The 17,701-nt window shown below is 45.4% G+C and overlaps 1 protein-coding gene across 4 annotated transcripts in view; it reads left to right on the top strand.

Annotated features, from left to right (window-relative positions):
- Window positions 1–17,701, top strand: part of CDH1 (cadherin 1) — a 69,282-nt gene that overhangs the window by 32,346 nt on the left and 19,235 nt on the right. For 2 of the 4 annotated variants that reach the window (XM_069456638.1, XM_069456640.1), the window contains exons 3-6: window positions 12,278–12,493; window positions 12,669–12,682; window positions 17,111–17,254; window positions 17,371–17,526. In XM_069456638.1, the coding sequence (XP_069312739.1) occupies window positions 12,278–12,493; window positions 12,669–12,682; window positions 17,111–17,254; window positions 17,371–17,526 (530 nt within the window). Of the gene's footprint in view, window positions 1–12,277; window positions 12,499–12,668; window positions 12,683–13,607; window positions 13,611–17,110; window positions 17,255–17,370; window positions 17,527–17,701 lie in introns of all 4 variants that reach the window. The other 2 variants (XM_069456639.1, XM_069456637.1) reach the window with 2 other exon arrangements.

The raw sequence follows: 17,701 nt of genomic DNA on the forward strand, positions 1-17,701 counted from the left end.
CTAACAATATGTCTTGAAGTTCATTCCACAGCGATGAGTAAAGAGCTTTCTCATTTGTTTTACAGCCACATAGTATTTCATTGTAAGGAAGTTCTATAATTTATTTAACTAATCCTCTATTGATGGATATTTGGGTTGTCTCCCATGTTTTGTTACTGCAAACAATGCCTTAGTGAATAACCTTTTACATACGTCATTTTGCATGTCTGCGGGTTTTCCAGTTTCACATTGGAAAATGGGAACAGGCCAGGTAAAGGTGCCATGGAGTCTTTTTGCAAGAGCTGCAACCAGGAAAGTAAAGAGCTTGAGAGCCCTGAGACAGGTGCCACTGCATCTTGCGAGTGACCTGTGGCTGTACGCCAGCACGTACCAAACTCTGCATCTGATACCCGGGGGTTGGTCTTCATGTTATTTTCTTTTCTCATTTTCATCATTTTTTCCCACTTGGAATTCTTGGCTTGAGCACTCCCGTCTGCAATATTTCTGCCTCCTTTTTGGTACTCAGAGGGATGCCGCGTGGGTTGTGGGGTTTGTTTTATTATTTGCCCGAGCAGAGGCACACACATGGGCTGAGCAGTCACCTTGACAGGCGGTCAGAGTAGATTTAGCAAATGCTCTTGGAAGCAGCTGCCTTTCACATCAATGCTTACTTGTTCTCGATAATGAGAAATGATGCTAGCATCCATTAAAAAGGAAAAGGCCTCCTCTTGTAAGCTCTATTAGACAAGTGAGCACTTGTTGTGGAGTCATCTGCAAATGCATGTGACCTGGAGACTCTGTGGGAACTGCCTAGTGCTGCAGCTTTGGCTCCCAGCTGCTCTTTCGGGCTGTTTTAGGAGTTTTGTTCCAAATGTCAGAGGCAGAGGGTCCCAGCTTTTTCAGCACAACCCACATTTGGATGTGGTGCAAGCCATGTATTCATTCCTTGTAGAAGAGGTTTCCAGATCTTGTTCTTGAGTTATTGAATGATTCAAAGATTTCGAATTCCCCAACAGCTTTCCTGTGTCAGCTATCGCTTGGGAAATGCGACCCTAAATTGGTGCTTATTTCTATCTGGGTTGTGTTTTTTATAGAGAATAAATCTGGGCTGGGTGCAGTGGCTCATGCCTATAATCCTAGCACTCTGGGAGACCTAGCACTTGAGCTTAGGAGTTCGAGACCAGCGTGAGCAAAGAGCAAGACCCTGTCTCTACTAAAAATAGAAAAAATTAGCCAGGTGTGGTGGCGCAGGCCTGTGGTCCCAGCTACTCGGGAGGCTGAGGCAGGAGGATCGCTGGAGCCCAGGAGTTGGAGGTTGCTGTGAGCTAGGCTGACACCACGGCACTCACTCTAGCCCGGGCAACAGAGTGTGAGACTGTATCTCAAGAAAGAAAGTAAAGAAAGAAAGAAAGAGTCTGAGGTTACTTTTGCTCCTTCCCATGTTGCTGTTAACCACTCTTGGAATTTCTCTTCCACCTCAAGGTCAAGAAAAGAAGCTTTGGCACTGGCGGGTTCTGGGTGTGAATCTTGTTTCAGAGTCCGTGTCACCTTGGGCAAATGCCTTCAGCCTTTGCAGACCTCAGTTGCTCATCTCATGAAAGGGATTGAAAAACCTCACCTGCTTCACCGCAGCATAGATGTCAATGTGACGTGCTTAGCACAGTGCCCACACATAATGACTGTCATATTGAATATTGACTCTTAGACTATTGTTAATTAAGAATTATTTATGACTTCTCTTTCCTGTCTCCACTTTTTGAAGTTCCCCTGGGCACTATAGAAGTTGAGCCCAGCCGAGCCCTACCCAGGCCCAGACAATCATTGATCTGCTTTTTATCTCTCGTTTTCTAGAATTCCTTATAAATGGCTCTGTAATTTTTATTTATTTATTTATTTATTTGAGACAGAGTCTCACTCTGTTGCCCAGGCTAGAGTGAGTGCCATGGCGTCAACCTAGCTCCCAGCAACCTCAGACTCCTGGGCTTAAGCGATCCTACTGCCTCAGCCTCCCGGGTAGCTGGGACTACAGGCATGCGCCACCATGCCCGGCTAATTTTTTCTACCGATATTTTTAGTTGGCCAGATAATTTCTTTCTATTTTTAATAGAGACAGGGTCTTGCTCTTGCTCAGGCTGGCCTTGAACTCCTGAGCTCGAGCGATCCACCCTCCTCGGCCTCCCAGAGTGCTAGGATTACAGATGTGAGCCACCGCACCCCGCCATCTCTGTAATCTTTTGTGAATGGCTTATCAGTGTTTTGTTCCTTTTTCTTGCTGAGTAACTATCCCATATTTTATTCATCCTAATAACTTTATAGGTTCACTATATATAACTTTATAGTGTTTTAAAAAATGGATAAATGTGAAAAATTAAGAAAGGTGGACAGGTAGGTCTTTAAAAATATACTAATGTCCAGACTCTCATTTTAGAGAAACTGGACATCCAGGGATGCAGGACGGGGACTGAGTGAGTCAGGAAAGGGTCCAGGATCTGAAGCCGTAAAGGACATAGAACCGGTGTTAGCAGTGGTTTCTCTATGTAGATGGGATCATGAGTATTTTGTGCTTTTGGTTTTCTTTTTTTTTTTTTTTAATTTGGTAACAGCTTTATTGAGGTATGATTCACATATCATACATCACATCCCTTTAAAGTGTAGAATTTAATGGCTTTCGGTATATTTACAGAGTTTTGCAACATCACCATAATCAATTTTGTAACATTTTCCTCACCCCCAAAATAAACCCCTCCCCCTTAGCTGCTACTGCCCCAGCCCTGGACGTCTGGATCCAGTTAATCCGAGGCAGGGCCCTGGCCTGGGTATTTGTAAAAAGCAGCCCAGGAGAGTCTCTACGCAGCATGCGTTGGACCCTGGGCGGAAACGATGCTAGGCAGTGTTTTGGTGAATGCTTTATTTCACAAGCGGGAATCTAAGCTTCAGCACCACATTAGGGCCCTGGACCCCGTCCCCCACCTCTCGGGCCTGTCTGCTGCCCGTTTCTGCGAGGTGTCAGCAGGAGGCCGGGGGAGGAGGGATTTAGCTGCTTTGGAATTCAGTATGTGGGGCCTCCCTGGCCTCGGGAGCCCAACAGAAAGGAAAAGTGGGCAGACATGAGGTGAGCCTTTTCTTTCTAATCAATAAGCAAACAGTTCCTGGAGTTGCCCAACCTGGCCACAGGAATGTTTCCTGGGTTGCAGCCCATGAGAATGATCGTTTATGGCCTGTGCACTGAGGCAGGCAGGGACGGGTGTATTTGGCACGCAGCCAGAGCTGGGCGGCAAAGCCCTCCCGATGTGGTGTGGAAGCCAGAGGGTCTCCCCGTGCTCCTTGTTCTGGGTGAGGAAACCAAACGAGTTTCCCTCCCTATGACAGGCAGGGAGGAAGTGCCCCTCTCCCGCCACCTCTGCAGGAGGCCAGCTATTGCTGCCAGCCGCTTGCTATTGTGGAGTTAAATTGCCCCTCGCCCCCTTAAAACGAATTGAGATGAGATGCCTTGCCAGTTAGTGCACCACTCTGGAAAACCGAAACCAAGCACTTGGTCTTGCATTGAGCAGAGAAGTAGCCCAGCTTCTCCTCCCGAGCCCGCTGGAGCCCCGGCCAGGCAGGAATATCGCAATTGAACTGGGTACGGTTTTTGTCAATGGGCACTGGCTGTTCTTGTACGGTCTGGGAGAGGACTGGAAAGAAAACTGATTTAAAACTGAGTTCTTTTCTGGCCTTGTTGTCAAGAAGGGCATGGGAAATGGGAAGGCCCTCTGGCCCTTCCAGACTGAAGGAGCAGGAGCTGCCCCCTGCTCACAGGCCTGTGTGGGGCCCTGGTGCGAAAGTTACTTTAATTCCACTAGAACCCCCAGTAGTGATTCCAACAGGCACACAGCAGGTGTGCAGTCCTCCAGTAGACCTAGGAATTCTTGGGCCCACACTGCCCCATGGCTCTCCCCTCTCTCCCCTGTGCAGCTGGAAGGAAGCTGGGGCAGTCTCTTCCAATGCCTTGTGAAGCCGTCCCTGAATGCCCTTTATTAAGTTGTCTTATCTCTTGCATAAAGCCCTTGGGACTCCCTTACCTGCTTATATTTCTCTATTACACTCTTTATTCCTGACACTTACTAATTTACTTGTTAATTGTCTCTTCTCCACTGGAATGTAAGCCCAGGGGACAGGGACTTGTTTGTTCATTGCTATATTTCTCAGGCCTTAGAACCATGCCGGGCCAAGAGTAAGGGTTCAGGAGAGGTTGCTGAAGAAAGAATTGCTGAGGCAATCCCCGGAAGGAGGTAGGAATGCCTCCCTTTTGCAGAGTAGGGAACCCGGTGCTCAAGGGAGGTTAAAATAACTTAGGTAGCACCTAAGAAGCAGAGCTGGGATCTGAACCCACCTTAGTTTGACCCCACTCGCACAGATGTGAAACCGTAAACATGTTTGCACTGGCTTTTAACCAGCTCCAGAAGTGCCATTTATGACCTTTGCCCCTGGCTGGTTCTGGTCAACATCCATGGTGTTTACCTTCAGAGAAGGAAACGGCATTAGCCCAAGCAGAACCACGATCCATTGGGAAGGCAAAGAGACACACACTGCCGGAATGACCTGGTGTAGGAGTAACCTTAAAGCAAGAGGGGAAAAGTCAAGGGTGATGGATTGATTACTCCTTTTGGCCTTATTTACTCCCCTTTGGGAAGTAACAGGTTAATGGGCCTGGGCTAATTTTTCTTTAATCTTCAGCCTCACTGTTTTCTCTCCCTGCACCCTTCCCCCCTCCCCCCTACCACCGTACCCCAGTTCCCCGTTTGCTTTGATGGAAACAGAAGCCAAGGAGACTTTGCTCCTGCTTCCTGGATAGGAAATGCTCATTGTTGACATCTGTTTTCAGGGTGTAAGTTAGTGAAGACAGAGACCATGTATGATTTGTTCTGGGCAAGGATGTTTTGGGGAGATTGGGGAGAAAAAACTTCATAAGCTCCCATGCAAGTAAACTTCCTGTCCCCGGGATCCCACACGAGATGCCTGGCAACAAGTGGTACAGGTGGCTCGGCCTCTGCCCCAGGTGCACATCACACGGGCATTGTGGATGTCGTGGGCGCACGCTGGGAGTCGCGCTTGTGCCGTGTGATAGTCCAAGCTGCTTATCTGCCCCGGAAACACGCTTGGGGTTGAAACTGGCTGTTTAGAGGAACTCTGACTGATTTCAGCTTATGCAAAGTGATGACATAAAGCAGAACATTCTTGAAGTTTAAAACGTCCTCCTTTGCGTGCTATACGGTATCCTTAGGATTTTCTGGGGCCTGGAACTGTTCATCGGAGGAGAGAGAGGGAATGAGTGTGTACAATGATGCTTTTGCTATAATATCATTCTCGTTCTAGTTACTCTCCAACGGTCACATTCTTTTTTGTGAACTCACTTCCCAGTGTCTGTGCAGCTAGCAGTCTCACAAATGGCTCATCAGGATTTAGAGTCCGGCTGCCTGGTGGTTAGTCCTGGAGGTTGAGTCCCGACAGTCACACAGCCTCTGACTTCATTGCTGTGTGACGTGGCCAAGTCCTTTCACCTCTCTGATCCTCAGTTTCCTCGTTTATAAACAAGGGATGCTAAATCCATACCTCACAGGGCTGCTGTATCTAACAAGGACATTAGATTGCTGTCACTGCCCATGGTTGTCAGTAGCAAAAGGACCCATACCGTTAAAGACTTGTGGGAGTGGAAGAGATGGTCGGTCTTCCCAGTGGAACTCGAATCTCCTCTTCAACATGCCCCAAACGTGGACAAATCGGAGGCCTGATTGTCATTTCTCTTGCATTTTTTTAAATGTAAAATTACATTTTCTGTGAGCATGGGTTCTCAATAAACTTGTAATGCTCACTGATTTCATGAACATCCATCAAAAGAACACGTGGGCCAGGCGCGGTGGCTCACGCCTGTAATCCCAGCACTTTGGGAGGCTGAGGTGGGAGAATTGCCTGAGGCCAGGAGTTGGAGACTTGGGCAACATAGTGAGACCCCCATCTCTACAAAATTTTTTTTTAATTAGCTGGGCCTAGTGTCACACACCTGTAGTCCCAGCTACTTGGAAGGCTAAAGCAGAAGGATGACTTGAGCCCAGGAGTTTGAGGTTACAGCGAGCTATGATGGTGCCACTGCATTCTAGCTTGGGTGACCGAGTGAGGCCTTATCACTGAAAAACAAAAAAAAAAATTTTTTTTTAATGTTTAAAAAAAAGAACACATGCAAGAATTACCCAGTGTCATCTAATAAAATGGTCAACCTAGAAAGAAATTTTATATGCTGCTCCTAACCTGCAAAACCAACCCCCCCCCCCCCCCCCCGGGACTGTCTGTCACCCCAGGACGCCTCTCATCCATCAAGTTAAACTTCTTGTCTTTTATCCTCAGTATTTAAGTTGGTAACTGAAGCCTTTAGTTTGGGGGTACACAGTGGCAGCCTGGCCACCAAGAGCCCCAGAAGCTTCTTTGATCTTGTCCTCCAGTTTGTATGCAGGACTTTCTCTTCCTGAGGCTAAACGCTCCAGTTCAAATGGTCCTTGAAATAAAGCTAAATGCAGTGTGCTTCGTGTCAGCTGTGGGGAATGCGTCTGATGAGAGGGATACAGTCCATAATGTGGCCCTTTGTGTGTGCTGCGGGCAAAACTGCTACTTTCAAGCAGTTGCTTCTAAGAGACTGGGTGATTCCACTGGTTACCGAATAACACAACTACGGTTAGCTGCCTTTGATAGCAGGCCCCTGTCCGTCAATCCCAACATCTTCTAGAAATATGTGGACGCTTTTGAGACTGTCTACCCACTCGCATTCCAGTTATGGGGCCGGTGGGAGGAGGAGAAGAAATGGGATACTATCGCTGGGACTGTCCCGTGGCCTGATGGCAATTCCAAGCAAGGAAAGTTGCTGAGCGCTCAAAGCCGGCCTCAGGACCAAAAAGCTTTCCGTGAGCTTCGATTTCGTTTGGCTTTGAACTTCAGTCCTCTTTTCCAGGGTCCCCTGTCGAAAGCTACTACTTTGGCCAAATAGGCTAGAATCACAACATGCAAGAGTCACAGTGTGTTAAAAAGTCATTCTTAATAGTTTTTATCACATTTAAAAAACAATTCTAACAGGCAATATAATACAAAGATGTATAACATCCCTACGCCAACCCCACTTCTTTCAATCTTGCCCCCACCTCCACCCCAATTACTGTTAACTCTCTGGTGTGTACAATTCTGTACTGTTCTAGACTGTCTTTTTGTTCATGGTGGTGGTTTTTCCTTTTCTTTCCTTTTTTAATTTCGAAATATGAAGGGGGCACAAATGTTTTAGGTTACATGGATCACTTTTGTAATGCTCGAGTCCTGAGCCTAAATAGCGTTCATAGTACCCGTTAGGTAGGTTTTTGCTCCCCCCGCCCCAGTTGCTTTCCAATGAGTTTTACTTCCCTCTGTGCACACATGTGCTCATCAGTTAGTTCCAGTTTAATAGTGAGTACATGTGGTGTTTGTTTTTCCATTCTTGAGAGACTTCACTTAGGAGAATGGTCTCCAGTTCCATCTAGATAGTTACAAAAAGGTATTCATCTTTTTCTGTGGCTGAGTAGAACTCCATGGTGTACATATACCACATTTTATTAATCCACTCACAAATTGATGGGCACGTGGGTTGATTCCACATCTTTACAATTGTGAATTGTGCTGCAATAAACATTCAAGTGCAGGTGTCTTTTTGGTAAAATGACTTCTTTTCCTTTGAGTAAATACCCAGTAGTGGGATAGATGGATTGAATGGTAGATCTACTTTCAGTTCTTTGAGGAATCTCCATACTGTTTTTCATGGAGGTTGCACTAATTTGCAGTCCCACCAGTAGTGTATAAAGTGTTCCTTTCCCTCTGCATCCACACCAGCGTCTGTTGTTTTGGATTTTTTGATAAATGCCATTCTGACTGGGGTAAGGTGATAATTCATTGTGGTTTTTAATTTGCATTTCCCTGATGATCAGTGTAGTGATGTTCAGCAGTTTTTCATATCTTTATTGGCCATTTGTTTTTTTTTTTTTCTTTTGAGAAGCTTCTGTTATATCTTTTGCCCACTCTTCTAGATATTGGCCTAAGCAAAGAATTTATGAAAAAGACCTCAATGGCAATCCTGGCAACAACAAAAATTAATAAATGGGATTTGATTAAACTAAAAAGCTTCTGCACAGCTAAGGAAACAATCAACAGAGCGAATAGCCTACAGAAAGTGAGAAAATATTCACGAGCTACACATCTGATAAAGGGCTAATAACTGGGACTATAGGTGCATACTACCAAGCCCAGATGATTTTTAAATTTTTTGTAGAGACAGTTCTCACTAAGTTGTCCAGGCTGGTCTCGAACTTCTACCTCAAGCAATCCTCCCACCTTGGCCTCCCAAAGTACTGAGATTTAAGGTGTGAGCCACCTCACTTGGCCTTTATCTTTAACTTTTTATCATCACAGTGTTCAGATATACCTCGTCCCCATGTACTGATCCTCTAATTTCGACATTTTGTGTTTCTTGTTTCCTCCTACTTGCTGGCCTTAGAGTTTGCTGTGGCTCAGAGACAACTCAGCCCCTGCTAGGCCTGAAGTGGGCTTCCCAGAGCCTTCCTGGGCTGGAGAGCCTCTCAATCTTTGCTGTAATTAACGATTCATCAGCCCAGAGGATCAGGTTGCATGGCAAGATGAGTCTTAATGAGCACCTGGAAATTCAGGTTGGGGCTCCCTGTCACTTCTCAAAGGGTGGGGCTTAGCCACCATTAACGATGCCCCAAAGCAGGTTATGTGCCTCACATCAAGTTATTTTGCAAAACCATTTTCATTTTTTTAGGCCTCCACACCTGGCAAGTCCAATCATGCTTGTCTCAACTTTCACTGCCCAGATTCGGGCCGTTTAGGGAAAGGAATTCAGGACAGCTCTTGTTCTCTGCTTACCCGACAAGCCCCCAAACACAGCCTGGCTGCCCCATTACTTCTGCTGGGGGTGGGAGAGGGTTCTTTGAAAAGCATCTAGTTTTGCTAGTTTGAAGAGAAATTCCTAGCTTAGACTCAAAATGCCCATCCTTTAAGGACTTGCTGTTTCTTCTGGCTTCTGTTGTCATGTTATATACGGCTCATCTGTTCATTTAGCAAGTACTTGTCTTCTAGTTTGTCTACCCAAGTGCACAGAAAGAATAGTCATCTCTTCTGCTTGCGTGGCTCTTCAGCTTACAGGATGTGATCATATTCACCGTCTTGGCTGATCTTCACAAAACCCCAGAGAGGTAGGCTCGACCCGTGCTGGAATCCTTCATATTCTAGTAGAGAAAACCGAGGACCAGACAGTAAAGCAATTTGCTTAAGGCCACTCAGCAAGAACACTGCAGAATCTGGGTTTATAATGCAGTTGTAGGTTCTGCGACCACCCCACCCCACCCTTCTTTGAGACAGGGTCTCACTCTGTCGCCTGGGCTAGAGTGCAGTGGTGTGGTCATAGCTCACTGCAATCTCCAGCTCCTGGGCTCAAGGGATTCTCCTACCTCAGCCTCTTGGGTAGCTGGGACTACAGGTGCCTGCCACCACACCCTACTGATTTTTCTATTTTTTGTAGAGACAGGGCCTCAGTTATTGCTCAGGCTGGTCTCAAACTCCTGGGCTCAAGCCATCCTCCCACAATCCTCCTACCTTGGCCTCCCAGAGTGCTGGGATTACAGGTGTGAGCCACCGCGCCCAGCTCCAGCCTGTTTTTTTTTTTATTACAGCTGCCCTCTGTTCACCCCATCTTCCTCCCCTCCAGTTTGGGAAGTGAGTTGTGGATCCAGCCAAAAGGGTGATGGTAGGGGTCAGGGCAGGGTGGTGATTTTTTTTTTTCCTTTTAACAAATTTAGATGGGAAGGTCAGGCAAGGACCAAGCTCCCTTCCTGTGAACTAACTTTTCTAGGTTTGGTTGCTCAGTTTATTTGCCAGGTAGCAGACTCCCAGCTACTGCATGAGGTGGCCTTAGATTTCTGCCACCCTTAGGATCTTAGTTTGGAGGCAGAATCCGCTAAAAATAGCCAAGGCCTTAACAGGGTCTCTCTAGACAGAAAGTACGAGAGAGCCACCCACGAGACTAAGTAACCCCTGTTAAGGGCCTGTCCCAGCTCTGCTATTAATTAGTTATGGGATGTTAGGTAAATTTCTTAACCTCTCTGAGCCTCAGTTTTGCCTTGGAAATGGAGACAATTGATGGTTATAAATACCTACCCTCTCACCCCCAAATTTGGTCTTATTTTCTCTGGCGAGAGCAGGGCTGTTGGCTTTGGAAATGTTTGCAAGAGTGGCCCCTGGTGGAAATAATGAAAACTGCAGCCCAGGTATCACAGATGGCTTCAGGGCTTTCTGGCAGAAACCTGATCCTCATGAATGCTGAGGTGTCTAGCCTTGTAAAATGGGCATAACAGCTGGAATTTTCATGAAAGAGCACTTGGACGAAATAGAAATTCCACTGGAGAGATGAGGGACAATTATTTGAAAGGGAAGAAAACAGGCTAAGTTGAGAATTTCCTAGAATGAACTGTCTTGTCAACTATTCCCCTCTGTCTGGAAGTCTCTAGGGCCAGATTCCTATAAGACTGACTCCTTCAGGTCCCAGCCCAGATTCCTCTACCTCAGAAAGGCCTGCCCTCACCATTTAACGTAAGTTATGGCTTCGAGAAACTCCCCTCTCTCCCTGTCACTCTTGTATCAGCCTCTTTCAAAATATTTTAATTCCTTTGTATCTAGCACTTATCACTACCTGAAAGTATTGGTTTCTGTGTTTGTCTGTCTTTTCCTCAACAGAGTAAGCTCAATGAGAGTAGATGCTTTATCTTTCTTGTTTCTAATTTGCCCTTATAGTTCAACACAGTGTTTGGCGTATAGTTTGATGGATACCTGTTGAATGAGTCCTTTGGAATTCTGAAGTATAGTGTAGACTCTTTTCACCACAGCTTCTCCAGCTTTGGGTATTACTACTTTTTAAAAGTTTTAATGCTTTAATATTCGTAGCTATAAAGCTTTAAGTAGTTTTGTCTCTGAGCCATTGGTCATAATATTCCTCCACCTAAGTAGTCCTTCTCTGTCTTTAGCATTTGTCCTGCCGCCCTGTATGGTCAGGTTGAAGACTTTTTCCTATGAAACCTTCATCATCTCTCTAAACTGACAGTGATCAATTTCTCTTATATGTCTCAGGTTGCAAACAGGTATTACCTCTTTGTGCCTCGGATACTAAGCATGTAATCAGCACTCAGTAACTATTGACCGTTGTCAATGTCTCTTATGGAATACTTATCGGGGCTGAATCAATGATTAATCAAAGTTATGTTTGTTTTTTAAATTATTATTTATAAAGTTGAAATAATGTTTCTTATGGGCCAGGCGCTGTTCTCTGTATCTTAAAACAGCCCTCACAGATAGTTACTATTGTTGCCTTTGTTCTACAGATGACTGAAGCACAAAGAGGGTACATGACCTGCCCCAGTCACAGAGATAATAAATGGCAGAGCTCAGACTTGAACTAGGCAGTTTGGTCCAGACTCTGCTCTTAACCATTGTGCCATGCTGGCTCTCTCTTATTATCTGCCACTGTTTAATTGTAAACGATTTATTTAAATGTAGACTATCCATAGCATCTCACCATACATTGAACTCTAACTTTCTAACTTTTGGATATAATAGGTATCTTGTCTCTCTGTCTCCTGGGCTAGAGTGTGGTGGCATCATCACAGCTCACTGCACCCTCAAACCCCTGGGCTCAAGTGATCCTCCTGCCTCGGCCTCCCTTGTAGCTGGGACTACAGGCAAGCACCACCACACCCAGCTACTTTTTCTATTTTTAGTAGAGATAGGGGTCTTGCTTTTGCTCAGGCTGGTCTCGAACTCCTGAGCTCAAGTGATCCTCCTGCCTTGGTCCCCCAGGGTGCTAGGATTATGGGTGTGAGCCACTGCGCCTGACTCTGTCTCTGTTAGTTTAGTGGTCTGTTTTCATACTGACAAGAGGCATGTGAAGGGGAGGCCCCTTTTTTTGTTACTGAAAGAAGTTCCTTTCCATACAAGATACTGTTTTCAGTTAATAAGTAGATGAGAAAAAAATCAGACCACCATGAACAGTCACCCTGTAATTGTGAAGCATATACTGGTGATAACGACTCCTTTGATAGCTTTGTTGTTCTGTCACCGGATTATGGTTTGTTTTGCCTGTGTGTGCTTTTGTATCAGGCTTTTGGTGGGTGAATGAAGTTTGCCCTTTGGAGACGTCTTTAACCTGCCCAATTTTCTAATCACTGTGATTTCTGCCCCACAGTGAGTTTTGAAGGATGCACAGGTCGGCCAAGGACAGTCTATTTTTCCGATGACTCCCGATTCAAAGTGAGCACAGATGGTGAGATCACAGTCAAACGGCCTCTGCAACTTCATAACCCAGAGACCAGTTTTCACGTCCACGCCTGGGACTCCACCCACAGGAAGTTTTCCACCAAGGTTACGCTGAAGGCAGTGGGGCACCACCGAAACCACGACCGTCACGTACGTTGGAGTGTTTCTTGGAAGTTCGCTGTTGTTTTAGTCCACTGTCTAATCCGGGTTCTCGGCCTTGGCACCATTGACGTTTTGGGCTGGATAGTTTTTTGTTGTGTGCGGTTGTACTGTAGGATGTTTCGTAGCATCCCTAGCCTCGACTGGCTAGACACCAGCAGCACCTCCACCAGTTGTGGCCACCAAAAATACCTCCACGTGCTGCCGGTAGCCCTTGGGTTGGGGGGAAATCACCCCTCTTTGAGAAATATTGATCTAACTGAGCTAAGTCTTGCTGGGTCTTTGGGTTGTGGTTGAGCTGTGGGGATCGGGAAGTATAGAAGAATGGGCAAAGGCCTGGACCCTATCTGGGATTGAACCTCAGCCCTGCCACTTACCACCTGAGTAACCTTGGGGGAGATACTTAACTTGTCTGTGCTTGAATGTCCTTATCTGTGAAATGGAGGTGACAGTGAGGACTGAATGAATTAATGCATGTGAAATGCTAGGGATATGCAAGGCGTATGATGATTTCCAGTAATTGTTATCTCTGATAACTTTCCTCTTGGAGGACAAATGCACAAGAGGTTAATTCTTTGATCGTTTTGCTGTCCGGTTTTCTAGTGGGGAGGCTCTCAGCAAAGAAGTAGAAGAGCCAGTGGGAAGCTTTGGCCCCGTTAGACTGTAACCTCCATAGTAAGATGTGCGGTGCCTGGCCTTAGGTCTGGAATGGAAGCGTGTATGTCTGCCAAGTTTCCTGGCAAGAATGTTTCTGTGGGTTGTTGCCAAAGCCAAATGCCTTTGCCAGTTTCCAAACTGCTCCCGTGCTGCTTCCTACCAAAATGTGTCTCTGGGGGATATTCTAATTGTATCCAGTTCACTGCCTTGGAAGTGTGGAACGTGTTGTAAGTGCCAAGGCCGTTAAAGTTGGCACCTATTTTTTTCCCCAAAGTCTCTGGAGATTCTTGAAACTTAATAGTCCTCCTGATAGATTTGATTTTTCTCCCTGGTGTAATGAGACCAGAAAAATGAGGAATTTAGTACTGCAGAACTGTATTAACATAGCATTCTGACTCGAGTCTCCAACTCATCCATCATTCATGTGAATAAGTTGAACACAGCAAGTTCTTGCTGGGCAGCTGCATATGGAAGCCTCTTATGACCAAGAGACAGTTTTGAACTTGGTTCTTCAATTTTTCCTCCCTACTTCTTCCAACTTTGCCTCTGCCTCCATATCTGCTATATCAGGATTGGGTTCAAGTACATATTATATAAAACCCCAAGTTATAGTGATTTATGCAAAATACTCCCTTTCAAGTTAAGAGGTCCAAGGGTAAGTTGTGCCCAGTATGGAGACTTCATAGTCATCAAGAGCCCAGGTTCCCTCTTTCCTTTCTGCTCCGCCATCCTCAGCACATGGCTTCCATCCTCAAGGATACCTCATGATCCAGGATGGCTGCTGTAGCTCCAGTCATCACATACATCTTTAGTCTGGGTGATAAGAAGGAAAAAGGGAAGAAGCACATAAACGTATTGCTTAGTTATCTATCTGGCTTTTAAGAAACCTTTGTGGAATTCTCCAACAACACTTCTACTTATATCTCACTGGCCAGAACTTAGCCTCATGGTCACACCTAGCTGCAAAGCATAGTGTAGGAAATGTCTTTTACATGGGTAGGTTGCCAGGTGTGAAATTGAGATATAAGAGAAAGAACATTTTTTATTTTGTTTTTAATCAGAAAGAAAGAATGGATGTTGGGTAGTAGGTGGTAGACTCTGCCACAGTTGGTTTGAGATTCACCTTGGTTTGTCTCTAGGTCAAGGGATACTTGTGGAACTAAGTTATACTGTATTAAGAAGGGGCAGCATTTCTTCTAAAACTTGAGATACACATTTAAAAACAAGAAGAAGAGGAGGGGATAGAAATCTATCTTATCTTTCTTTTAATTTGTATAAGAATAGATCCAAGTTTTAATTCTCTCACTTTGTATAGGTGAGTTTTCTGAGTCTGCTATCCTGTTTTTCTGAGCGATGAATTCCACGTTAGTGTTTGTAGGCACGATTCCCCGTAATTTCACACGTGAAAATGTTAGTGTTATGTTTTGCCAGCACAGTGTTCATCATAATTTATTATCATTGTCTGAAAATATTCAGCAATCCTGATGTCATCAAGGCATGCTGTTTGCCTTCCTTTTCAATATGACGCATGAGTTTGCGTTCATTCATCAGTGCCCATTTGCTCACCATGGCTGCGCACGATGGCCATTTTAAGGCTTAGGGTACAGTGTTGATGGTCAGTTTCATACTTTGTTCCTGTGCTGGGGTCAAATCCCAATAACACCATAACTCAGTGTTTTCCAACTAGTCCAACAATCATCATCGTTATTTATTGAGCACTTACTATGTTTAGGCACTATTCTCAGTGCTTTATATACAATACCAACATCTCATTTAATCTTTCCAACAATTCTACGGGTAGGTACTAATATTATCCCCATTCTAAACATTAGGAAACTGGCACAAAGAAGTTAAGTAATCTGCCCTGGCCAAGGAGGTGTCATAGTGAGCATTCAAAGCCAGGCAGCCTTGGAGGCTCCAGAGCCTGCCCTTGGGGACAAACACCAGGATGTTGAGGGCAGAGGATGCATGGGTGTGTGTATGCACGTGTGCACATGTGGCCAGCGTGCAGGATTGGGGAAGGGGTCTGTGATGATACCTGTGACATCTCATATGTATTTGTGCATCTTGAATCTTCAAAAAGCCAGGAAATAGGGCTTGAGTCAAACTTGGCAAACAGTGACCCATAACTGTGAGTTAGTGTTCTCATGGGGCAGGTGGGAGATGGAATTTTCCTCCGGAAGCTTTCCTGTGTTACCAGTAATCACTTTAAAACACTTAAACAATTTGGAAGATATTTTCCTTTCATCTTCAGCTCTCTTATTTCCCTGCGTGTGCATAAGGTTATCTTTATTGCACACGAAAACTGTTCAATACAAGTCTCAGAGGGTGTTTTTGGTTCCCATCCCAACAGCTTTCTGTTATAACAAATGGAAACCATATAGACATAATGATACAACGACATTGAGAGATTTGTATTGATCACAGAGCAGTTCTTAGTACCAATTCCCAAAACATACTCATTTTGGCTGATAACTCCACTTTGGGGACCTATATCCCCAGGAAAAAGAATAAAATAAAAGAAGTGGAAAACACCTGAATATCGAGTTGTTGAATAAGCTCTAGTATTAAATCATTGGTGTGTAATGTTGCTATTAAAAATGACAGATTGGGCCGGGCGCAGTGGCTCACGCCTATAATCCTAGCACTCTGGGAGGCTGAGGTGGGAGGATCGCTCGAGGTCAGGAGTTCGAGACCAACGTGAGCAAGAGCGAGACCCCATCTCTACTAAAAATAGAAAGAAATTAAATGGACAACTAAAAATATATATAGAAAAAATTAGCTGGGCATGGTGGCACATGCCTGTAATCCCAGCTACTCGGGAGGCTGAGGCAGTAGGATTGCTTTTTTTTTCTTTTTTTTTTTTTTTGAGGCAGAGTCTCACTCTGTTGCCCAGGCTAGAATGAGTGCTGTGGCGTCAGCCTAGCTCACAGCAACCTCAAACTCCTGAGCTCAAGTGATCCTCCTGTCTCAGCCTCCCGAGTAGCTGGGACTACAGGCATGCACCACCATGCCCGGCTAATTTTTTCTATATATATATTTTTTTAGCTGTCCATATCATTTCTTTCTATTTTTTTAGTAGAGATGGGGTCTCGCTCTTTCTCAGGCTGGTCTCGAACTCCTGAGCTCAAACGATCCGCCCACCTCGGCCTCCCAGAGTGCTAGGATTACAGGCGTGAGCCACCGCGCCCGGCCGGTAGGATTGCTTGAGCCCAGGAGTTTGAGGTTGCTGTGAGCTAGGCTGATTCCACGGCACTCTAGCCTGGGCAACAGAGTGAGACTCTGTGTCCAAAAAAAAAAAAAATGACTGATTGGCCAGGCATGGTGGATCACGCCGGTAATCCCAGTACTTTGGGAAGCTGAGGTGGGGGAGGATCCCTTCAGGCCAAGATTTCAAAACTAATCTGGGCAATAGGGAGACCCTGTCAATACAGAAAATAAAAAAATTAGCCAGGCATGGTGACGTGCACCTGTAGTCCCAGCTACTTGGGAGGCTGAGGCAGCAAGATCACTTGAGCCCAGGAGTTTGAGGTTGCAATGAGCTGATGATGATGCCACTGCACTCCAGCCTGGGTGACAGAGCAAAACTCTATCTCAGGAAAACAAAAAAGACATGTTGTGTAGGCTTGAAATAACTTGTAAATTATAATATCAAACCTTCAAACGTGTAATTGTGTATGTAAAATGACTTCAACTCTGGATCCTAAGAAGGATAAAAAGAGAACATGGTCTTTATTATATGGCAAAGGAGTTCACTGGGTTTTGTTTGGGCTGTCGACTTTGGAGGGTATATATATAATTTACTACTGATAAGAGAATGTGTCACTGAGTTAAAAACCATACACTGCCTCAGGAGGCTGGGGACACTGGCTGGGCAGGTTGCACTGTTAGAACCCACATATCTCTCCTGAATCATCTGTTTGTTCTACGTCTCCTTTTCTTTCAGGACTCTGCCTCTGGCGCCCACGTGGAAATGCTCACATTTCCCAGCTCCCGCCATGGTCTCAGAAGACAGAAGCGAGACTGGGTCATCCCTCCCATCAGCTGCCCAGAAAATGAAAAAGGCCCGTTCCCTAAAGGTCTGGTTCAGGTAAAAGAAGTTCTCTATTTCTGTGGGAGGGATTTAGCAGAGAAGGACCGAGGAAAGGCAGGAAAAGACCCACTATCCCTTCTTTGCCAATTGTATTTCTTTCTTCTTGTCTTCAGATCAAATCCAACAGGGACAAAGAAACCAAGGTTTTCTACAGCATCACTGGCCAAGGAGCCGACATACCACCCATTGGTGTGTTTATTATTGAAAGAGAAACAGGGTGGCTGATGGTGACGGAGCCTCTAGATAGAGAAAAAATCGCCAATTACACCGTGAGTATCTCTCAGAAGCTTGTGATAATGAGGTAACATCCGTCCAACGGTTTTTGGTCAACCCATGTTGGATCCCCAGATCAGAGGCTCTGGAAATAAGAGACGCTGAACTTGACACCTCTTGACCTGTTGCCAAGGAGAAATGACAGGAGAACCTGGGATAGTTTGGGGTTGT

The sequence above is a fragment of the Eulemur rufifrons genome, chromosome 23, assembly GCF_041146395.1.
Source record: "Eulemur rufifrons isolate Redbay chromosome 23, OSU_ERuf_1, whole genome shotgun sequence".
NCBI lineage: Eukaryota > Metazoa > Chordata > Mammalia > Primates > Lemuridae > Eulemur > Eulemur rufifrons.